Source organism: Mustela lutreola, chromosome 11 (genome assembly GCF_030435805.1).
Source record: "Mustela lutreola isolate mMusLut2 chromosome 11, mMusLut2.pri, whole genome shotgun sequence".
Classification (NCBI taxonomy): Eukaryota; Metazoa; Chordata; class Mammalia; order Carnivora; family Mustelidae; genus Mustela; species Mustela lutreola.
The window spans coordinates 38,467,109-38,492,991 of NC_081300.1; the positions used below are offsets into that span (position 1 = coordinate 38,467,109).

At 39.3% G+C, this 25,883-nt stretch overlaps 1 protein-coding gene across 1 annotated transcript in view; it reads right to left on the minus strand.

Moving 5' to 3' along the window:
- ASXL3 (ASXL transcriptional regulator 3) overlaps window positions 1-25,883 on the minus strand; it is a 186,932-nt gene that overhangs the window by 91,785 nt on the left and 69,264 nt on the right. The window contains exon 5 of the mRNA XM_059140183.1: window positions 11,545-11,666. Coding sequence (XP_058996166.1) covers window positions 11,545-11,666 — 122 coding nt within the window. The remainder of the gene's footprint in view (window positions 1-11,544; window positions 11,667-25,883) is intronic.

Here is a 25,883-nt window from a genome sequence, read left to right on the forward strand (position 1 = left end):
GAAACCATGACAGAGATGAGATAATAATAATAATAATAATATGAGGCATCTGGGTGGCTTAGTGGGTTCAGGCCTCCCCCTTTGGCTCAGGTCATGACTCAGGGTCCTGGGATTGAGTCCTGCATCGGGCTCTCTCCTCAACAGGGAGCCTGCCTTACCCTCTCTCTCTCTGCCTGCCTCTGCCTACTTGTGATCTCTGTAAAATAAATAAATAAAATCTTTAAAATAATAATAATAATAATAGTAATAATGGCAACAACAACCCATAGCATCAAGGTGGAGCCAAGGTAGTGGTAGAGGAATACTAATCAATATAGAGACCATTCAATGATAGTTTTCTAAATATGTATTTCCTGCTCAGAAACTTGGACAAGTTCTAAATATAGTATTTATTTATTTATTTAAAGATTTTATTTATTTATTTGACAGAGAGAGATCAAAAGTAGGCAGAGGCAGGCAGAGAGAGAGAGAAGAGGAAGCAGGCTACCCGCTGAGCAGAGAGCCCCATGTGGGGCTTGATCCCAGAACCCTGGGATCATGATCTGAGCCGAAGGCAGAGGCTTTAACCCACTGAGCCACCCAGGCACCCCTAAATACAGTATTTTTTTAAATGCTGAAATGAAGCAATGTATCCATAGGAGACCAAAACTAAATGTCCACCATATAAAATAATTGTCTTAAGTGTATTTAAAATATGCATACCTTTCTGTTTTACTTCTGAAAAAAACATGCATTCTATTTGACCCTGAATAACATTTCTAGGGGCATACAGCAAAAGCTGGGAGGTTGTTTTTTTCCCTGTGAGGCTAGTCAGAGCAGTTCAAGTAGAGAGCTGCTCGGCAAACCTGGGGAGCATCCCAGGCCAGTTATCAAAAGGGGCATCTCGATTCCAGTTACTGATCCACAGTCACTCCAGGCTAACCTGCGGATTCCAGTTCACTTCCCAGAAAGCAGGATTTATCTGACTCTGGAGACAAGGGACAGCTTCCAAGCAGATCAGAATGTGGGTGGAGGTGGAGAAAACAATGCACAGGAGCTCAGCTGTCTGGGGCAGAGTGGGCTCCACACAAAACTCTGGCACCTGCCGTGTGCGTGAGGTGGGCAGTACAGCGGCCCATGCATTATAGTGATTCCTGTTCTCTTGCTGGAGGGTGTTCCTCCTGCAAGTAAAGAAGCTAACTGTCCATGGGGTTTTGGGTTGTCTAACTCGATTTCTGCAACGAGGTACACATCAGTCGCTTGAACATATGCTGCAGGTCTCCTTACGATCCCCTGAGAAATGGGCAATGTTTTTCTGGACACTGGGGTGAGACAGTGAAAAAGGGGGAGGCTGAAGTAAGTGAGAAAAGCATACACCCCATGAGGGGAGGCAGTTAGTACTCAAGAGATGCAACACAATCGGATTTTAAGGCGATTTTTCCTGTTTTTAAACAAAGTACCAAGCAAAACAAAGATGACTCTGAGCTAAATTCAGCCTGAGGGCACCAATCTCTGAGATCTTCTACACACCATTCCCAATGCTCCTCACCTCCCCAAATAAATGGGTCTGACCACTGCCCAACAAGTGTTAAAACCCCCCTCTTCTAATGTGCTGATCTGCAGAAGATTGGGGACCGGTGCAGAGGCATCTTAATAACTGTGTGAGGTGATGGGTAAGGGCAAGGTTGCAGAGTCAGAGAAAGAAGGAACTAAGCAGCTGAGCATGCTGGGTAAATTACTTGGCTAAAATCTCCCTATGAAACAAATACAATAGTGTTCAATAGTGTTGGTAAGATATTTTAAATAGGAGATCCATAGAACAGTACTTAATACTATTTGTAGCATATAGGAAATATACAATAAACGTTACTTCTTATATAAATGATCCATTCTGCAATGAGTGCGTTTTTTTGAGGACTTACTCTGTTGTAGTACACTGCAGATCCATGGCAACGAACAAGACCAAAAAAAAAAATTGTTTTATTTTACATTTTAGCAAAAGACTGACAAGGAACCACATAAAATAAGCACAATAATTTTACACACATACAAGCACTAAGAAAATTATGCCAAGACGAGGAGGTAGAGTAACTGGGGTGAGAAGAAAAATCTCTCGAGAGGTAACAGTGGAGACAAAACCCAAATGACAAAGAACTGGCCACGTGACAACAGTAGAATCTCCAGTCAGGGAAAGAGACAGTACTCAGACCTCTATCAGGAAAGGTCTTTGGTGGTTCAAGGAATAAATAGCTGGGGTAGCTCGGAAGGAGGACTAGGAAGATTACAGAAATGGAAAAGAATTCCCTGAAATGACTGCCATGGGTTTATTAGGAACAGGAGATTTATGTTCAAAGCAAAGGCAGCTCTACAAGCCCGGTCTTCCCCCCGGGCACACTCTAGCACTTGTGCCCCCAAGACACCACAGAGGCCCAGCAAAGAGAAAGCACAGTGTGTCTTCCACCAAAAGAGCATCCTTCGCCTTCATTTTCAGGCTCCACTGCATGAAGTATGTTGCATCTCACACCCTGGACAGGTTTCTTAATAGTTCTGAGCATTTGGAGCAATTTAGGGAACGGGGTCCTGGAACACTCTGGCTCAGAGCCTCTGCCTGAATTCTCTTCCGTGCGTGCAGCGCTCTTCCCTCAGACAACCGCATGGCTCACCTCCTCATACACTTGACACTTGACTCATGGCCTTAGCCCATTTGGGCTGCTCTATCAAAATACCCCAGGCTGGGTAACCTGTAAAGCACAGAAATTCATTCTCCACAGTCTGGAGGGTAGAGGCCTCGATTACAGTGCCAGTGTGATCGTGACAGGCCCCCTCTGGATTGCGGGCTTCTCTCTCGCTGCACCCTCACACGGCAGGCAGGGGCCAGGGAGCTCCGGTGGGGTGTCTTTGTAAGGACACGGATTCCATATATGAGGCTCCAATGCTGTAACTTAGGCACCTCCCAAAGAGCCCATCTCCCAATACCACTACACTGAACCTTAGGATTCCAATATATGAATTTGAGGGGACATAAACCTTCAAATAACACACTCTTTACTGCTTTTCCCACCATATTCTCTATTCCCACCACCCACTCTAATTTATTTCCCCCTATGGAAAATATATTATACTGTGTAATGTCATTTTCCCTTCCCTTCCCCAACCCAGGATATAGACTCTGAAAGGCAGGGATTGTCATCATTTTTATGTTTTTTATGTTCACTAACATATCCCCAAGTGCCCAGAAGATTACCTGGGCTACACCAGGTGTCCAATAAATAAAAGATAAATAAAAATTTATAAAGATAAATAAAAATTCTTAGAAATAATTTTAATAAAAATAGAAAAGCCCTCTTCTCTCTTTAAAATAGGTAAGTGGTTTACTCAAAAGGCAGAAATCAGCATGAAACAATCAAGAAATAACTTTATTCTCCTAATATTGCCTTACAATTTCTGACCAATTTCCCTTTCTCATTTCTGGACAATATTTTACTAGAACACATAGCTTCTTGGGTCGCCTCCAAGTATTTATACAGTCTCATTTTCAGGCTTAAAGATATGAGGTCTAATATGAAGCCTTCTTTCTGCTCTCCCCAGGCTACACATAAGTCTCCGCTCAAAAAACTTCATTAGCAAAGAGATTCCTGATTTTACTCATCCTCCATTTCCTTCTTCTTTTTCTAGGTGCCCCAGGATCAGAGTTAAATGCAAGTTAAGACAAGGAGAAAAAGAGGTCAAAGTTGTCTCACCTATTGCTATCATAGTCACAACATCACAATCTTTGGGAGGCAGAAGGCCAGCTGCTAGTTTTGTATGGTGTATGTTATCTAGTTATACAATGATGTTAACCATATATCTATTATCTACTTACAACTTTATATATAGTTATTATCTAGTTATAACTATTTAGAGAGTATATATCATGTATATGTTTGTGTGTGTGTGTGTGTGTGTGTGTGTGTGTGTGTGTATGCCTCCTAACAGTGTGTGAGACAACAGGTTTCCTTCCTGGGAAAAATTCCCCCCTTCTCTAGTGTTTCTCTCTGAGTCTTCCTCTCACTGAGACTATACTTCCCTTCACTAAGATAGAGAAGATGTAGCAGAGCTCTATCCAGTTTTATAAAATCCATTTAATTAATGCTCCTTCAAATGACTTGAGCTATTTTCTATATTAGCTGTTGGGGGACGGTCCAGGGCCATCTGGCGTCTCTCACTAAGTCCTCTGATATTGTGTCTAGCACTCTCTTTACAATAGGTATACTTCTACCCCACTGTCCTCAGCTTGGAGCTTTAGCTAAAATTCCAGAAGAACAAGAAAATTCCTGTTTGACATTATATATTACAAATAATAGAAGTTAAATGCAAGTTAACATTATTTAAATTTGGATATCCCACAGCCTGGAAAATATAAAGCCATGATTAGATTAAGAAAATAAGACTAGGAGGGTCACTTTAATTTTTTTTAAGATTTTATTTATTTATTTGAGCTAGAGAGAGAGCACAAGCAGGGGCAGTGGTAGGCAGAGGGAGAAGCAGGCTCCCTGATGAGCAAGGAGCTCAATGCGGGGCTCAATCCCAGGACCCTGGGATCATGACCCAAACCAAAGGCAGACGCTTAACCAACTGAGCCACCAAAGCATCCCTAGAAGTGTCGCTTTAGCTGGTCGTGGGAGGTTTGCTCTGCATAAGGCTACCCTGAAAGAGGATATTTTATTGTGTTGTGACAAATTATGAGAGGTGGTTTTTTCTATTACACACCAAAAGTCTCAATTAGCTAGAGGTGGCCCTTTGCTCAATCTGTAACATGGTTTTATTCTGACACTGACATTACATCAATAAGACTTACTGTATTCGTCTAGATTCATTTGAGGGGGCATATGCTTTCCAAGACTTAGCTCTAGTTTGGAATGTTAATGGGATATCTTATTGAACAATTTTAAATCCTATAATTTCAAAAAGATATCCAAATTGGCAATGAAGAAGTCAAACTCTCTCTATTCGCAGATGACATGATTCTTTATATAGAAAACCCAAAAGACTCCACCAACAGTGGAGCAACGTGGCAGGATACAAAGTCAATCTGCAGAAATCAGTGGCTTTCTTATACACTAACAATGAAAATACAGAAAGGGAAATTAGAGAATCAATTCCATTTACTATAGCACCAAGAACCATAAGATACCTGGGAATAAACCTAACCAAAGAGGTAAAGGATCTGTACTTGAGGAACTACAGAACACTCATGAAAGAAATTGAAGAAGACGCAAAAAGATGGAAGACCATTCCATGCTCTTGGATTGGAAGAATAAACATTGTTAAAATGTCTATACTGCCCAGAGCAATCTATACTTTTAATGCCATTCCGATCAAAATTCCACTGGTATTCTTCAAAGAGCTGGAGCAAATAATCCAAAAATTTGTATGGAATCAGAAGAGACCCCAAATCGCTAAGGAAATGTTGAAAAACAAAAATAAAACTGGGGGCATCACGTTACCTGATTTCAAGCTTTATTACAAAGCTGTGATCACCAAGACAGCATGGTACTGGCATAAAAACAGACACATAGACCAGTGGAACAGAGTACAGAGCCCAGATATGGACCCTCAACTCTATGGTCAATTAATCTTTGACAAAACAGGAAAAAATATACAGTGGAAAAAAGACAGTCTCTTCAATAAATGGTGCTGGGAAAACTGGGCAGCTATATGTAGAAGAATGAAACTCGACCATAAGTAAGTTTATCTTTGTCATATTTGCAAATGACAGTACAGACAAAAGGTTGATATCCAGGATCTGTAATGAACTCCTCAAACTCAACATACACAAAACAGGCAATCATATCAAAAAATGGGCAGAAGATATGAACAGACACTTCTCCAATCAAGACATACAAATGGCTACCAGACACATGAAAAAATATTCATCATCACTAGCCATCAGGGAGATTCAAATTAAAACCACACTGAGACCAGTTAGAATGGCCAAAATTAACAAGACAGGAAACAACATGTGTTGGAGGGGATGTGGAGAAAGGGGAACCTCTTACACTGTTGGTGGGAATGCAAGTTGGTGCAGCCTCTTTGGAGAGCAGTGTGGAGATTCCTCAAGAAATTAAAAATAGAACTTCCCTATGACCCTGCAATTGCACTACTGGGTATTTATCCCAAAGATACAGATGTTGTGAAAAGAAGGGCCATCTGTACCCCAAGGTTTATAGCAGCAATGGCCACGGTCGCCAAACTATGGAAAGAACCAAGATGTCCTCCAATGGACGAATTTTTAAGGAAAATGTGGTCCATATACACTATGGAGTATTATGCCTCCATCAGAAAGGATGAATACCCAACTTTTGTAGCAACATGGATGGGACTGGAAAAGATTATGCTGAGTGAAATAAGTCAAGCAGAGAAAGTCAATTATCATACGGTTTCACTTATTTGTGGAGCATAACAAATATCATGGAGGACAAGGGGTGTTAAGAGAGGAGAAGGGAGTTGGGGTAAATTGGAAGGGGAGGTGAATCATGAGAGACTATGGACTCTGAAAAACAACCTGAGGGGTTTGAAGTGGCGGGGGGGTGGGAGGTTGGGGTACCATGTGGTGGGTATTATAGAGGACACGGATTGCATGGAGCACTGGATGTGGTGAAAAAATAATGAATACTGTTATGCTGAAAATAAATAAATTTAAAGAAAAATAATAAATCCTATAATTTCAAATCCAGAAAGAAATGCCATCAAAACTTAAATCAGGGTGTCTGGATGGTTCAGTGGGTTGAACCTCTGACTTGCTCAGGTCATGATGTCAGGGTCCTGGGATCCAGCCTATATTGGGCTCCCTTCTCAGCAGGAAATCTGTTTCTCCCTCTCCCCCTGCCCCTCCCCACCTTATGCGAGTGCCAGTTCTCTCTCTCTCAGATAAACAAATAAAATCTTTAAAAACAAAACAACTTAAACAAGAAGAAGGCAAGTGTAAATGCAGTCTACTGTGAAGGAATGTACCTTTAAGCTGCTCACGTCTGTAATGTCCAACACGACCAAACCCCACAGAGAACATGGTACTAACCAAGCTTAATACTTCCAGGTGTTATTCAGTATGAAAGAAATTTATAGGCTTAAACTTGGAAATAAACTTATTTTTTAAAGGAAATATAAAACAGAGCTAAACCAGTCAGGGAAAAGTAAAGATCCTATCATGAATCAGTTATAATTCTGGCTTTAAGCAAAAATAAAGAAATCAAAAGATGAGGGCTGAGCATGCTTTTCTCTAGACATGTATTGTGATAGTCTCTTACAAAAAGAAACAATAACAAAAAAAGTCAACCCTTTAGATATGCATTTTATTTTTTCAACAGAAAGCTTGTCAGATAACTCTAAAAAAATTGGAATGGTTTCTCATTTCTACTCTAATGAAAAATAAAATAAAACCTAAAATCACAGGCCATTTGTGTTAACTTGGAATTTGCATAAACAAGTAATGCCTGTTTTATTGTAATAGGAAAACAACACTAACAATGTAACTTAAGAATGCACTGAATGCAATATGCCCTTCACTGAAAAATCTGAGAATATCGCATGCTGTGAATGCTAAAATAGTTAGAAATACACACATAGAAAACAGTTGGCTGAGTCAGGCACTACCAACTTGCACTGTTGCTCTCAGGCTAAATGTCAACACTCATGTTCAAGAAACTGCTATCGTGCAACATAACCTTTGGAATTTCATGGTATTGGTCAAATATATAAAGCTAAAGCAAAATACCAACACCATATCTGCTTTGTGATAAGAGAAGAGGGCAAAATACCTGCAACTTTATGAATAAATTCTACCACCCTAAATAAATAACGAAGTCGAATGAAACAACAGCAACAACATAGAAAGGTTCTGTTCTACACCATGTTACATCCCATCGTCACAGAACTCATCCGTCCCTAATCTTTCATTTAATTCTGCTGTTTAAAAACTTCCAAAATTTAATATTTCTTAATCCTTCCTCTTTAAAATTCAAAATCTAATCATTCCGTATTTTTTAGGATCATTATAACTAAAATAACAAGGCGGAAAGAAGTCAGGGAACAAGGTAATAATCAGCAAGCTGCTACTCTCCAGAGGCCTCAGAATGTGTTTATTTGGAATACGCATATTCAGAAAAAAAAAAATCTACCACAATAACAATATATTATTCATGCAACTATGTCTAACATAGGATGTTAACTAACATTTTGATGATCAGAAGGTAAAATAGGATACATAGGATGTTAACTAACATAGGATGTTAACTAACGTTTTGATGATCAGAAGCAATGAAAATATTCTATGTCAGTAGTCAAGGGACATTCTAGCCTCCATGTTGCCTAGACTGTAGTTACACTGCAATCAGCAGTATTGCCGAGTAAAAGGACCCACTCTCTATGCAACATAATTTGGGGGTTATGGAGGCCTCAGATCTGAGAAATTATGTCTGGCTTATTTTGCCTGAGGGTTTATTTTATTATTATTATTATTATTATTATTATTATTATTTTATTTACTTTTTTTTTTTTTTTTACTACATTTATGCTTATAAAGCTACTGGGTTTGTTTCTCTTTTTTCCCACCTACCTCTTTCTTTTTTTTTTCTCACCATAACTCCACCTACTTTTTTTTCTCACCATAACTCCACCTACTTTTTTTTCTCACCATAGCTCCACCTACTTTTTTTTCTCACCATAGCTCCACCTACTTCTTTCTAAGAATGTATACTGGCCTATGGACAGCCAAACTACTAAAGGCCGACTGACCCTGAATACACTTCCAGCAAAACGATAAGAGCTGCATAATTGATATATTTTTGAGTGTCTGCCAGTAATGTGTGCTGAAACTGAACATACACAAGTCTGTGTTCAAAAATAATATTCTTAATGATGATGATGTATTGCTTTTCTTACGTTATACAAATGCTGAAGAATGTAAATTTCTAGAGATAATGTAAAAAATTCACCTATCATATTATAGACCATATGCTAAAAGGCAGTATCAGTTAAGAGGGAAGAATCTGAAACTATGATTCTGGGTTCAAGCATCATCTCCAAAATGTACTCGCTGAACAACTGTGGGCAAGTCATCTAAATTCTCTGGGCCTTCTTTCCCTCACTTGAAAAATGGGAATACTCGTACATACATTAAAGGATTTCTATGCGGATCAAATGACACAGTATATATAAAATACAGAGCATAATGTGTAGAGTTCCGAAAAGTAAATGTCAGCTAATGTAATTGTCATTAGGCTCATTTGGCCGGCCCTACATTCATAAGATGATTTATACGTGCATACATACACACAAAACTTATATTTACGAATAGAGTACACATACATATGTGTGTACACGTATGTATATATATATATATATATACACTTACATAGAATTCTACATGGTCATAGCCATTCAACTACGCAAAAGAAAAGAAAGCTGCAGATTTGCTGAGGCTGCTACAATTTAAAATGCCTCATGTTCAGTCAATTTTTGAAATGCTGTCTTAAGAAACTCAGCAATTACAGGGAAGCTAGGCAAAATTCTGCAAGAGCAGCTTTTTTTTCTAATGAATTTCCAATACAAATTTGATTATTAATCAAACATTAGCATATCTGCTACATATTGTGCCATCTTCCCACAGTAGCTAATTTGCTATTTGGTTATACAATATGAAGTTTTAAGAAATTACTACACAGCTCTTCCGGGACATTAAGAAGCTTATAGGACAGGTTTCTTACAAAGAGGCTTAGACCCTAAGCAAGCAAGTGGCACTTTCCATGAACACATGCTCTGCAACAGCACAAAAATACTAACTCAAAGTTGTGAAATAAGTTAGTCATTATGAAAAATGTTCAAATGATATGAAACCAAAATGGAGAAAGTAAAAAATAGTGAGACATGACAAGACCTAGATCTGAATTTTTATCTTTATGTTTACATACAGGAATATTTCATGATGTAGACATTTTCTAAATCACTGCCCTTCAGAAGTATGACTTTCATTTATGACTGCATCTATGTTTTTTAAATGCTACGAGTACCGGTATCCAGCTTTATATCCTTCGTTCTCTCCTGGGTCATATTTTATTAACTGCATTCCATTTGCCACCTGAATAAGCCTTTTCCTGGACTTCCCTACTGTCATCCATCCTTTATTTCGTCAATTAAAAAGGGATCTCAACACTGAATTCAATTTTGTTCTTCGGTCTAAAACATCATACAAGATATAATGGCAAGCTCATCAAAGATTATTTGATGTAACAATAATTACCTTATACATAATACCAATGAAAGGAAATACTGCAATTTCAATAATTAATACAGAATAGAAAAGTAATGTAATTCAGTACAAAAATGTTGAGTTTCTTTCCTAAGTTTCCTTGTTTGAAGTAGGGGAGAAGGTAGGGACTGTCTAGGAAACTGGATAGGATATTAAGAAGCTTTACAGGTTAGTGAGACTTAAAAAAAATTAATTTTTTAAAAACATTTCTCCTCTTCCTTGTTATAAATACAGCATGAGAATGGTACTTCTATTCCTAGACTTGGTCAAGGTCTGCAGGAGATGTGAGGGAGGGGTCTGTCATAGAAAGAACAAAATAAATATGGAAGCGGAAGGCAGTTAAACAGGGGAAAATCATGAATTTTCACATGAACGGTCACATACATAAGCTTTCCACTTATGGAGCACATTACCATCACACAGTGTCCCCATCTAAGCACAGCATCGTCTCCTCCTCATCCACGCCCAGTTCGGAATGTGCTGGTGCAGCAGCAATAGCTAACGTCTACTGAGTGGCTATCAGGGGTCAGGGTTGCTCATTCTACCATGTGCTTTCGACGTCTCACCTCACAGACTTCTCTTGGATTGTTCCCATGTGAAAGGTGCTATTATCTCCCACATTCTCTAGACATGAAATTGGAGATTCAGAGGAGAGAAGTGTCTTGCCCAGAGTTGCAGGAATTCGAACCTGGGTGTTTCAGAACCTAGAAGCCAATCTTGCAACCATTCCCTCCCATCATCACCTTGGCGCAAGGACACAGAGATCAAGACCACGTAGGTTGTATCAAGATGATATTGCATGATTAACCTCCGTTCAGCACCAAACGCTCAATGGTAGACATTCTTGATAAAAGTAAGCCACAACTACTCTCTTTCCTAGTCATAACTTGATGCGTCTCAGTCACAAGGAAGAAATTATGGGTTTATTTTTTATATCAACTATTAGTTAAGCACGAGACCACAGAGACAGTATTTTCAAGATATGCAATGCATTTACGAATCCAAAATGTTTACTATAAACCTCACACAAGAAAATCGTAATATAAGTTTTCATGGCTCTAAGAACATTTTCCCTCTTCTATTTTACATCAAAGTTCTCAGCCAAGCCTCTCCTAGTTTTTCGCCTGGAGTAAAATTAGTGTATGAATAGAATTCAAGTAGTTGAATTCAGGACATCTCTGTTGCTCTCTGGCTGCTATGTTCCTGCAGATTTTACCTTCTCCACCTCACACCCATTACTTTAAGGAGGTCGAACAAAGAACGAATGGCAGCTCTCTTACCTGTTTCAGAGCCTTTTTGGTGTGTTGCTGAAAGGAAGACGCTAACTTGCTTTGCACCGCTGTGTTCGTGAGGCTTGAATCTCGAGTGGAAGATGCTTCATCGTTTACCTGCTTCGCACAAACTAGAAACAGAGAGAGATAATGATATTACTAATTTGAATTCCTTTTTTTATATCCACTGTAATTAACTCACTTGGAGCTTCTCTCCAATTGAAAATGGATACCTAAAATAAAGCCAAATACCACAGTGACAAGAAGAATATCTACATTTGAGAGAACAGATCACTTAATAACTGTGTGGTCACAGTTACACGTAACCTCTCTACACCCTGTGTCCTTACCCACTAATTGATGTTAATTCCTATCCCATAGGGCTATTGTGTGGACATAAAAAAGAGCATAATATCTGCCTTAAGACTTGGGAGTCAGTAGATACTTTCCAAATCTGAATATGCAGATTAAGCAACGCACAGTCTTTTGAAGAAACAATGTAAATTCATGAAATTGTGTTTCAAATCTACCAACGGCCCTGGTGCTCTTCCATTTAACAGCCCTCCTTCTATAGACTGCCTTGCCTACTGGGACATGTTTGTCTTGTCCTATGGGCCAAGTCATCTATCACGGAGAAGGAAAAATAAAAGCCAAGATGCTGTGAGTCAATTTAAGGTAATTATTTTCAAGAACATCATGCTTTCTGCAGAGAATCATATAATCTGCCTACTTTTACCAGAATCAAATTTTCCTGTTGCCTATCCTACAGAGGACATTTTCTACAAAAAGCTGTTTTTTAGACGAACCAATGTCTCACTGGCATGGGTGACAAGGGCCCACATTCACCCATGGCTCTGTGGAACCTGGGTTATGGCCAGCACTCATCTTTTGCCCTCAAACTGTCCACCAGAGAGAAGAGGCTGGACTCTGGCCACAGAGAGATGCAGGCCCTCTTCTGTGCACACCAGAGGGGAAGGTGTTATTTGGAAAATCAAAGTCAGGAAGTACTGTGATTGGGGGCAGAATGGAGGCAGATGTCAAAGGCAGGAGGCAAGCGGGTTAGATGGAAAAAAATAACTTGAGAACATATTGGAAAAGCTCAAAATATGACTTTTTAAGGGTACCAGGGTTAACACTAATCCAAGAAAATTTTTGAAGGAACAGTAACTTGAGAAGATTCTGACCTGAGCTTTAGAGGCAGGTGGAGGAGTAAAAATTATTCTAGTCAGAAATGGAAGCACATGCACGTGCACAGTGTTGCGAACACTCAAGCTGCTTTAGATAGACTCAAGCACATGTTGCCTAGAAATAAAAATGCAGCTCATGAAGGAGAATGTTGGGGGAAAAGAGTCAAGTTTTGTTTTAAGATAAAGTAATCAAGTTACTGAGGACCAAACAAAAGGAACAAGTTTCAGACAGTAATTGTTAGTTATTAATGCCAAGCGCTTTACATATGTGATTTCATTTCATCCCTGCCACATCGTTGCTGCTTCCTTGCAAGACATTATGGTACTGTCTCTGTTTTGGAGAGAGAAAACTAGAGCTCAGAAAGGCTCAACAGCTTGCCAACCGCAACAAAGTCAACAAAATAGCAGAGCTGGGAGTCAGGGCCAGACCCATAATTTTGCACTTAAAATATTTGTCCTCAAAGCCCAGAACTGATGCAGAAAATTCAGTGTCTAAAGAAGTTCAATTTGGTTGCATCCCGAAAGTACTGAAATGGGAAGTTGATAAGGGCAGAGAGACCAAGTCATTTAACCACAGACATGAAAAAATTAAGAACTATTAGTGACAGTGATTGGCCCAGGAAATACTTCGGTTGAAGAAGCCAAAGGGTTTGCCCATGGACAGACTCAGAGAAGTCCCTGCATTAATGACCAGGTGACTTGTTTCTATTTGATACCATATGATACTTTTCCTGAAAACAGTCTAAACGTTGTCGTTAAGAAATTGTCACACTGCTCTCATGGACTATGGCTCCTAGGCTTTTCTCCTTGCAATGATCACTACAGTAAATTATAATACTCGGCCAAGTCTTACTCATCAAGAAATAGCAGAAATTAACTATCGGTTTATAGTTCAAAGATAAATTTACTTTTACATGATTACATCGATGGCCTTTTTAATGTTCTGAAGTCTCTATGAAGTGAGACAAACTAAGGAACTGAGAGGAAGGTCACAGAGGGGACAACTGATTCCAGTTGGATGGACCTATATGTGGCAACAGAAGCCCAGCCAGAAGCAAAGTTATTTTATTACTTCACATTCTTGGAGTAGTATTTCCACCTCGAATATGGAAACTTACTGGTTAGTTAAAAAGGAGAGCCAAACGCCACCCGTGGATTTTAGGGAACCTGGGGAAAATAGCAGAATAGTTCTGCACACTGGACATCTAAACAGATTTACCGAATTGCTTAGGAAGTGCTTTTATTCATAAGTCTTGCAAAGGTAAACTCTGGTGAAGCAGGATCCAAAAACAACAGATGCTGAATTGGTCTGTATATAATGAAAGCCTCATCCCCCTGCACTCATCTGACTGCGACAATAAATGGTACAGTCAGCCCTCCTTCCAGAGCACAAGAGATATCTTAGAACTTGCTCTACTTCCCTCTGATTTAGGAAGCCACGTGGCATCACGATACCTGTTTAGCTATCAGAGGATATAATGCATACTTCATTTAAATTCACCATTCCACCAAGTTAATAGTGATTCATATGCATTTAGTGTTTCCAAAAGGAAGATTTGGTTCTATTTAAGCCCAGAACTTCAGGTGGAGGGGAGGACAATAAAATCAAACAGCATCCAGCAGTCCTATGAAGTTGTCTTCTGAAGATGATTCATTTTTCTTTAAATTAAACCTCTATTTTGCTGTATCTTACATTCCATCCAATGCTCAAGTGAAGCATCATGAGAATTCCTTCCTCCATAGTCAATTGCCTTCCTGATTCCCTCTTTGGAGCTTGGTCCTATTTCCCTGAATCAAACCATTTTTCCCACATTCTTCCTTTCTTCTTTTTTTTTTTTTTTAAGATTTATTTATTTGATGGAGATCATAAGCAGGCAGAGAGGCAGGCAGAGGGGGGGGGAAGCAGGCTCCCCACTGAGCAGAGAGCCCAATGGAGGGTTCTATCCCAGGACACTGAGACCATGACCTGAGCCGAAGGGAGAGGCTTAACTCACTGAGACACCCAGGCACCTCCCAAATTATTTATTTCTGATCAAATATTTATGGAACTTTTACAAAAAGTAAATGTAATAGAAAATGAAATCTACAAATGAGTGCTCCTTTGGGTTAAAAAAAACCCAAATATCTTATTTTTAAGGAAAAAGTCAAGAGATAATTAAATGCACAATCCATAGGCTCCAAACAGTGCACCTGCGTGTGACGTGTACATGCACATGGCAGGTGTGTGTGTGTACCTGTGCTGACAAAAATGGACCCTTAACACGGGTGTATGAATGATTTTATTCATTCTTTTGCCATGTATATGATGAGGGCAGCTGAACAGAAGAACATCAAGTAGCTGGACTGTGGAGGTTCATGCAGCTTCATATTCTGACAAAACACACGTTTTTCACTTTTACTTTGTTCTTGCAGCTTTCTTAATAACAGATGTGATAAATAAATAATGCAGAGATCATTTTAAACACTTGCCTGAATATTTACAGAAGGGACTGGGTTTGGCCTCTGAAATACAAGCCAAAGAAAAATCAATGTTAAGGAAAGGACCAAGGGAAATCCCCCGTATGTAAAATTACAACAGAAACGAGGAAACTGAAGAATTAGGACAGATGTTTTATCCAATAAATATCATACACTGACAGGCAGCTTAGAAAATGATATCTTTTTGGCATTCAAACAAGATGGTTTTTGTTGTTGTTGTTGTTGTTGTTGTTTTTCTAACTTCACTGGCACGATTACAAAACGAATGCCAGGATTTATACCTCAAAACCCCACAAGACTGCCTGCCCTTTCTGTAGGTGGACAAAATGAAGACAAGGAAAGGTTTTTTTTAAAAAAGGTACAGAAATGTTATTTCTGCCTACATTTTGCTTGGCTGCCAAAACTAGGCAAAGCCAAAGACACAGTTAAAGGCTAATCTGCTTGTTGTAAATTCAGATAGGTAATGAGGTTCTTAGTATTTGCTGCTCAACTACCTCCATGCTCACTCACACTCAGACTCCCAAACCTCCCAGCCCAAATATTCTATTTGGAAGCCTCAGGAGCAGAGAGAGATGGAAGATTCCTCGTCATCATGAGATAGTCCTGAAGGCTAGAGAACCTGGTGACTGCCGGCAAGACTGGATTTCTGACTCGCAGAGTCTCCATGCTCTCCCCCTCTTCCCCTCATTCATTCACCCTTCAGCTTCAAAGGTCAAACTAGAAAATATGGGTTAGAGCTCATATTTTTTAAAGTTGAATGACAGAAGCTTTGGGCACTACTCCCCCCAATGTAATTACTAATCCATTAACAAGTGTACAAGAGGGCTTTGACCTTTAAACCAAGACACAAAGAAGGGAGAAATTAGAACGCAGCCTTGACTTTGTCTCTCTCTCATCTTAAGTCTTGTTTGCCTCCTCAACTCCCATCGTCTCTGATCCAACCAACCAAGAACCTGCTGTGTTTCCTGAACACAGTGACTTGCTGTATTTATTGTACTCACTCCGACTGTCCCTCATCCAAATACCCTTCTCCATTTCTTTGCCTGGAGAATTCATCTTGGTATAGCAACCTGGAACAGCTTCCCCCAAAGCCTTCCTGACTATGCCCAGCTCTGAGGTAGACTCACTCCTCCCCTTGCCTAGTTTCCTTGGAACCTAGTAATGTATTCGGGGCACTCTCTACAAACGATGCTTCTCTGCCTCTCACTACCCAAAAGTCCAGCCACTCAGGGACTTACACATTGTTGCAAAGATAGTTGCAGAGCAGTTGATCTATAAATGTTTATTAAGCAAAACTGTCAAATTTGATTTTAATGAAATTTATCTAAAGTGTCTATTTTTAATGTCAATATTCAATTACTGATTTTTAGTTAAGAATTCATGGAAGGGGGGGCACCTGGGTGGCTCAGTGGATTAAGCCTCTGCCATTGGCTCAGGTCATGGTCTCAGGGTCCTGGGATCGAGCCCTGCATGCATCGGGCTCTCTGCTCAGTGGGGAGCCTGCTTCCCCCTCCCTCTCTGCCTGCTGCTCTGTCTGCTTGCGCTCTCTCTCTCTCTCTCTCTCTGTCAAATAAATAAATAAAATCTTAAAAAAAAAAAAAGAATTCATGGAAGGGGAAGACAGCAAAGCAGAGTTCAGTTATTATGGAAAAGCATACATAAAAAGTGAATTTCTTTTCTATCTTATGAAACTTTTTAAAAATCATCCTAAAATCAATTAGGGAAAATATGAAAACCAAATAACAAAACATCCTACGCATATCGGTGGAAAGTCACATGACCTGCCATGCACTGCAAATAAACTTCCTTCTGCCATCCTGACTTGTTGCCTTATTTTAAGAGTAAAGTCACAGTTTGGGGCTTTTCCATAGTAAAATAAAAATAATTTGAAAGCCAAAATGAGAAATCACAATGCTTATTTGAAATGGCAGGAGCTATGTGAGGGCAGAACCACACCGCAGACCAGGATCTGCACACAACAGAGTCCCTGCAACAACGATATTAATTGCTGTATGTCCCACTAAACCACATGATATAAGTAACAGGCTATCAGAGGTAACTGATATTCCCAGGTCTAATCCAGGCAGGCAGAACAACCTTTGATCCATTTCATTTCTATCAGTTCTCCCTCCAATTACTCCCTTTCAATTTTCTGATCAAACTAGATGCTATCAAAATAGTTCTCTGTAGAAATAATCCTGACATTCGCTATAGGCTTAATATAGTTTTTATAAACAACAGATATAAATTGAAGAACACAGAGTGTATTAGGGATAACGCTGTGCACAGTTAGAGTTCAATCACATTTTAAAAGAGAAACGAGTCTTAGAGGAAGCTTATTTATTTATGAATCATTCATTTAGTTGCAAAACTTTTGCTGAGCACCTCTGTGCCAAACACTGTATCGAATGCTGGAGGACAACAGCGAATAAAACCCAAGACCTATAAAGCTTTTTTTAATGTATTTTTTTCTAGGAACTGTGGTATAGAACTATTAATTCTATCTGAGGAAAACCAAGTGTGTGAAAACCTACTAATGATAATTAAAATTTGTTCTGAAAGATCAACAAGCGCATAATTCAAAATATGATGGCAAATAATCAAAGAAGCTTATATTTGGATTGTGTCCACTTTATGTATCATACTTACATTGAAATTGCTCATATCAGATGTTCTGGATATACATAGTAACAAAATACATGCCAAAAACTGTTAAAAATGACTTAATGAGGACCAGGCAAACCCCATCTGACCCCAAAAATCTTTCCTGGACTCCATTTCTCTCAGAGGAAAGGTAGTTCCTTAATCCTTTTTGGATCCAGACTAAGGAGAACTACCTTCTCTAAAAGCATTCCTTATTCCAAGATAGGTACAGATACTGGAATTTAAACAACTTCCCTCATTCCAACAGACAACATTCAAAGCATATGAGATTCCAAGAAAGGCCAGAGAAACACTGGAATTAAAATAATGTAAATAGCAATTATCCCCTAAGAAACTTTCAAAGGAGAAACTGTCTAAACATTTTACCTATTGATACTCGATAATATTTAGAATATCATCTGCTAATAAAATATAGCTAAAATAACTTAAAATTTTATTGTATGTTATATCCAGCTTTATTAGCCCAATAAAGCCCTCTTCTTAGGCAGAAGAGGTTTGCAGAAAAGGGAGCAAATAAAATAAGAGGAATGGCTAATCAGATGATAATTATACTAGCAATTTCTATCAATAAGAACATGATCCTAAACAAGATGTAATCAGGCTGATATCAGAGGCTACAAGTGATGCTCATCCAGTATCACAGAAGTGAATGGACTGAAGTTTTATTGCAGGAGACCCAATGGTTCGCAGACACTTTGGTTTTCCCTGGACAGGACATAGAAGCTCCCAAGTTAACTAGGAAGAACATTTGTACACCGAGGGTACAGCTGTAGGAATCCCTCCTACAGGCACTCAATTTATCGCCGGAGCCATTGAGTTACACTAATATCTCTGGGTATCCATAAAAAATATCCCTTCAAACTCAGAAAAGAGAAACTCAAGCCAGAAATATCAGTATTTAATAGGAAAAGCATACCCTACAGGTACCAGATCTGTAGGTCCATCTACAGCCTACAGATGTGTCGGAACAGATTCCTCTGTCAGAATTATGGACAGCAGTGACACGATGAACTGCTTGCACGGGGCAGAACAGTGGAAGCTATTTCTGTTATGCTGCACAATACCTATGATCTTCTACACTGCATTACATTCCTGAAACATCTACACAGAAATACAGCAATCCACTCAGAAAACCAGAAACAGCAAGAAGCAAGCAAGAAGAGTATCATTAAAAGGTTGGTACAAGGTCAAGGGTGAACGCTTCCTCCACTTGTGGGCATCACCACTAAGTACTTTATCCTCTGACACATAAAAGACAACTCTAGTATATAATAAAAGGGAGTTAGATAAGGTACTGAGGTGGTTGGTTAACTGAGAAATGGCTATATGCTGTCGCTTTTAAAAGGAGAGAACGGGTTATCTGGCACCAATGAAAAAAGTACTTTACTTTTTGAAGAATGGGTGATTTGTTCATATATTCTGATTATAAACTAATAAATCAAACAGAAAGCTGGCTAGTTAAGATGAGTTAACTGAGGGAAATCTTTAATTCTGGTTTATTTGAGAGGAAGTTTTCTTTTATTATGAAATCACACTCTTTGCAATCTTTATCTCGATATTATGAAATGTTTCAGAGCTCAAGAAAAAAAGGGAAAAGTACACTCAAATGGGTCACTTTATCTTCATTTTGAAACTTTCTTTTCTTCCGTGACCTAGGCTATTAAAACTGACCAAAATCCATTTATACAAGAACAAAGTTCACAGTTCAAGGGGAAGTATGTAAGAAAAAGAGGTCCCTAATGGGTAAAAGAAACGGAAAATAGTAAACGGAAAATTTATGAAAGAGCTGGGATAAGTCATTTGAAGAAGTTAAGATGAAGGGGTGGTATCTAGATGATGCCCAGCTGTTCCTCATCATCAGACGGGGGGGCGGGGGGGGGGGAGAAAATTAGTTTAATTAAATGCACGTAAAGATTTCAGCATAAGGAAAACATTCTTGACTATAAAGGTTATCAAAACACAGAGACAAATATAAAGGAGCCTGAGATTCCTATCTCTCTGGACATTTACTATTAGAATATTATCTAGCTAAATTGACTGGCTTAAGTCAAATGCTGGCTTGGGGTCCAGCCCACATGAACTTGAAGTCCCTCGTACTTCTCATGAATGCTGTGGGCTGGGTTGAAAGAAGGGAGAAAAAGGAAAGAGTGGGCAGAGGAGGTCTGATATCCTGCTAATGGTCATTTCTGACTATGAAGAGTATTCTCTTTCCTCCATATTTTCTTCCATGTGTAACTAAAACAATATAATTTTCACATACTTAAGTTTCTCTAGGCCACCAATGTAGAACAGGTGTCTCCATGAGCTAACAAAGCTGTTAAGGAAAAAGAAATGTTAAAGCAAAGACAAATTAGCTTAACCTAAGAAAATCAGGGGACCGGTCCAATCGCTGAAATAATCCCCTTCCCTCATGGGCAAGATTCTAAGGAGTGGCTGGCAGGTAGAAGTTCATTCCGAACAGCCAGATGAAGGCACAGATTCCATCCTAAGTACCATCACGTGGGGGCAACCACAGACTAGCAACTGAAAAAACCCCAGCCCAACAAGACAGATACCACCACAAGAAAAGAAACACCAAAGAGGTTACCAACATCCTCCAAAGTTACTCGAAACGCTGTCGTCACAACTCCACAGTCCCCTTGTATTCTTTTCCCTGATCCCTTCTATAAAATTGCCACTGATAAACTGTCAGTGTGACTACTCCCTGAGGGCACGTAAACCTTCATTAGTACACTTCTCACTTCCTCCAGGAGGCTCCTCATCTGCATGTAATTGATGTCTCAACAGAGATCCTATCCACACACTTTAGGCCATCTTAAAGCACTTTTCACTTCTGAAAAAAGACCCCTTAAACTGCGGCCTCCGAGCCAATGAAAACAAAGAGTGAGCTGAATAATGTTTCATTAAGTTAACACAACCCTGCCAAGAATCATAGGATCAGAAACCCACTTATAAAGCTGGCCATAAAGAATAATGAAAAAGGACCATATAAAATTCTTCAAATGTTAGAATCATTATTTACCCTAGGATCTAAGGACTAAAATATAGGATATATGTTCTCTATAATTTTTTTCCCTAAATAGAGACTTTTAAAATACTAATTCCCCTGCTAGAATACTGCTTCCTCCCTGAAAGCCATTAGGGTTAATAACAAGCAGAACCTTTTTTGATCTCTGTGGATGAAAATTGTACATTCTCTAGTTTCCTTATTTTAATAAGTAGGATGGTCGCTTTTGATTTTAAACTTGTAATATAAATCAGGGCCATGGAAAGAGAAATTCATTTTTTTTCTTGTTAATAACAATTTATAAATAGAAGGTGAAGAGGGTGAAGACTATCTAGTGATGCCATCATTTCATATAAAATATGTATGGGTTTTGCAGCCAGGAATGCACTGTAAGTCAACTTAATATGTGTGAGCAAACTCATGATATACCAATGTATTATGCTCGGAAAACAACTCCGACACAAATATACCCATAGATCTCTGACTAAAATAGCCCATAAAATTCAAAATATTTTCTTTGGGTGACAGAGATCTATACTTATATTGGCATAAATGGTTATGGGTTGTCAACAGAGATATATCAAGTGATTCACCTAAATCACTCTTCAGTCTCCAGAGCTAAAATCTGTGACATCTAAAGAGTTTACTTTCTGGAGTTTGTATGTCTAATTCTTATTAACTTGAGAAACTCTTTGGTAGGAGTCAAAGAAACATACACAAAACTATAGCTCTGTGTGTCTTGCAAATCCTATAATCAATAATATGTCACTTCCCCCACACTGTAAAACTTTTCAAAAAGCTTTAAAACAAAGTATCTTGGCAAAAGATCACCCATTTAATGAGAATATTTCTCTGGCCAACTGATTGCAAGAAGAGGATTCAAGCATTCCTATTATCATCTCAGATCTAAAATTTCAACTGTTATTGATTGGAATCAAGCTACTAAGATTTTCTATTACCAGTTTTTTTTTAAGAGTCTTTTTAAAAAAAGAAGTATTTCTGTGCTTACCCTGTTTAATGGTACAGTGAATGGCAGTTGATATTTATTAATGTGAAAGAACTCTATGGTAGCAGAGGCTTATTCTTTGGATTGCCACAAGGGTATGTTACCAATTGAAGGTTATTATTCACCCCAGCACTTCCCACTCTTTCATCCCAAAGGAGGAATGGGAGAGGAGAGGGGAAAAAAAAAAACAGATGGTGGGACCCTCCCCATTTCCTTCCCCTGTCATTCTCTCCCTGCCCTGGCTCCCAACCCCACACATTCCCCCACCTTCTCTCTCTCTGATTATATTTTCAAAGTATATTTGTACAGCTGCTAGAAGTAGAGAAACTGTATCCATTCTAACTTCTGGTTCAAATATGTATTAGAAACAAAATCAGAAAGGAAATCACCTGAACTGCTTCAGTTTCATGAACTGTATTATTGATTTGTAAGAAGTCATGTGGTATCCCACTCCTTAATTCAGATAAGCCAGGGGTTCCCTTTTGTCAAATTCTCAAGTCTATAATCAGAACAGATTTGTACAAATGTGGGAAAAGCAAAACTGTATCAATGACTCCTGGCTAACAGTGTTCCCTGGGATTCCAAGGGAGGATCACGGCGGTTAGAGCCTGGGTTTTATGCTTGCCACTTGGATGAGATATTTCTCACAGGCAAAAATAAATAAATAAATAAATAAATATAGGAAATTTAAAAAAAATAACAGAGCCTAGAAAGATTATTTATCTCATAGGAACATTATGAGGATTAAACCAGATACGGCTTACAAAGTCTGGACAGTGGAGGCAGTCCTTTTCAATATCTAAGTGTGGCAAGTTTGATGGGTTATACACAGAAGTATATGGTATTTATGTGAATAGGAAATATCCTTGTCCTAAAAAGAAGCAATCATGGTTTGCCATAAGATGCAAACAAAAGTGGGAAAGTCAAGGAATACTCATGGAAACTAGCTATTTACTATCCGTTCAGTGATTCCCCAAAACAATTTCTCTAATGCAACTTCAAAGGAGAGACCAGAAAATTTAGTCTTGGTCACATTAGCTGGAGATGTGCAGGTATGTGTTATTTTGTGAAGTTCCTATTCACATTTCAAATCAGGGGAGTTTTCTTTCCCTACTTTGTTTTAGCTATTGGCTAAGTGCTCCTGCCTGGTCCTCCGCCCCTTTTTAGCCACTAAAACCCTCCCACTGTCTCCTCCGAAATTCAGTAGAGGTCAATTACCAAAATCTATTAGCCTCCATCTTTTCTCTGAAAACTTCTCTTCACATCTTGAGTTACAAAAAACCTGGCTCTCTCCAATGATCACTACTTCCCCTAGAACCCTCTCAGGTGGAAGCCCCTTTCTTTTCCACACATCTTGTACTACTGGGCCTGGAAATGGGATGGGTGACCTCTATTCCAGACTCAGCTCCATCCCATAACACGAGGCTGGGCAAACCGAGGGCTGCTGAATTTCAGCTGTGGCTGATGGTCCCTTCAGTCAGGCCACTGCGGAAGAGCGTGAACGCTCCAACCGTTCATGACAGCCTTACACTGGGGTTCCTTCTTCCTTTCCTCTCATCTCCGACACACATTCCATAATATTTTCCTAACCTCAATTTCGTGTATTCATCTCTCAAGTCACTTGTCCTTCTAACTTATTTTCTGTGGAACACCAGATCAAACAATCCTTCCACACCAAGAAGACCTCCCCCTTCACACCATCCCTCGCATAATCGTGTCCTTACCTCCATAACCACCTCAGCTACCGTGGAGGCTGATCTTAACTACTCCATTTCATGCACCCTTAACCCCTTCATCTCTCTCTCACTTCTTCATTCACACCTGGCAAAATCCCAACTCTGGTCAAGTCCGACTCTGTACCGACTCTGCACTTGTTAACAGTGGTCATGAACATGACTGGAAAAAGTACAGCCATGTTGTCTAGTCTTGTATCAAATTCAGAATTAGCAACCTTGAAAGTGTACTTAATGCTGCCTGACTGTAGACAAACATTTTATATAGTCTCCCTGAATCTGCAAAACTACCTCCCTGGTCCTCATCCTGAGCTGAAGAGTTTGTTTCCTATTTCACTGAGAAAAACGAAGCAATAAAAAGCAACATAAGCCCCTCCCACATATACTCTCCTACCTTCATTTCTATCCAAATACCCTGACTCTTCCCCTCTGCTTCCTTAGAGCACCTGTCTATACCCCTAAAAAAGGCCAGTCTCTTCATCCATTTACTAGAGCCCATTTCCTCTGCTCTAATCAAGCACATGGCCACAGGACAACTTCCTCATTATCAAATTTTCCTCCTCAACTGGATTTTACGCATCAGTCTAGAATTATTCTCCTGTTTCTCTCTCATATCAAAAAATTACTTTTTTTGGTTTCTACTTTTCCTTTTTGCCATTTTCCCATTTCACTTCTTCCCTTTACCTCAAAAATCGTTGAAAGCATCAGCTACATTTGGGTTCTCTATTTTCTGTCTCCCACCCTTTGAGCCCACTCCATTCAGGCTGTGGTCTCACCACTAGAAATTGTCATTGTCAAGTTCATCAACAACCTCAAAAAGCTAAATCCAATGGTTATGCTCAGTCTTCATTATGAGTTGATATATCTAAAAGTAGCTGACACATCTGAAGTGCTTTCACTCCAGAAACACTCTCTTTACTTGGCTTCCAGAACAGACAACATGCTCTCCTCTCCATTTATCCTCAGTCTCATTTATTGTAATTATTTTCCATACCTTCTCCAAGCTCTTAAAATTCAAACACCCCTGAGCTCAGTTTTTGAGCTTCTTCTCTTTTCTATTTCCCTTCAGTTCCCTTGTGATCTCATCCAGTTTCTCGTGTTTAAATATTGTCTATAAACCAACCACTTCCAAATGTATATCTCCAGCAAAGTCTTCCCCGTAAATTCAGAACAGATAAGTCCAATTATTTAACACGTCCACTCTGGTGGTAAAAATGAATGCCATACTTAATATGTTCAAAACTGAGCTCCTGATCAACAACCCCTGTCCCTGAAACTAATTCACTTCCAGATTTTTCCATCTTAGTTAAAGAGAGTGCTAATTCTATTTGCTAACACTTATAATTTGGGGTTATCTCCAACTTCTTTCTTTATTGCATAACCATGCTAATTCTAGCAGCTCCTGCTGGATCTAGCTTCAGACATATCCAGAAGCCAATCACTTTTCAGTATATCCTCTGCTACTCCTTTTTTCAATCCACCATCACTTCTTATCTAGATTATGGAAATAGCTTTCTAACTGGCCCCTCCCTCTGTTTTTGACCTTTATCCCCACCCTCATATATATTTCTGTAATTAGTGCTTCCGCTATACTTTGCTCCTGCTAAAATCTAAGTGAGATCCTTGTGTCTCTAGCTCAAAATCCTGTAAGAGGTGAACATCTTGCTCAAAGCAAAAGGCAAGATCAAGGCACTAGAGTATCTGGCCCTATAACTTCTGGGACTTCATATCTTACCATCCTCTCCTTTGTTCACTCTGGCCTTCAACCACAATGGTCTCTTGATATTCCTGGAACATTCCAGGCACTCTCCAGCTTCAAGGCCTTTGTAATAGCTGCATCTTCACCTAGAACTCTTTCCTCTTAAATACCTGCTCCCTTAGCTCCTTTCAGATCTTTTCTCCTATGTACTCCTCTCTCTCTTATCTCATTCAATTTGCCCCATATCACTTTTTGGCACTGAATAAGCTACACATTTTACACATTTATTTTGCTTATTACCTGTCTCTCTACCAACCTAAGATCTGTGAGAGGTCTCTTTTTGTTCTTGCTTTTTACTGCATAAACTGCAGTGCTGAAAACAGTATGCAGCACATAATAGAAGCTCAATATACAGGTTGAGAGAGAGAGAGAGACAAAGCACACAAGTGGTCACTAAAGCAGGCAGGGCAACAAGAGGAAGGACCCAATGATTCCCCTTCATCCTCCTAAAGAGAAACAGTTTGCCCCATTTACCAGCCCTTCCAGAAAGGCAGAAATTGCTATGCATCTTCCT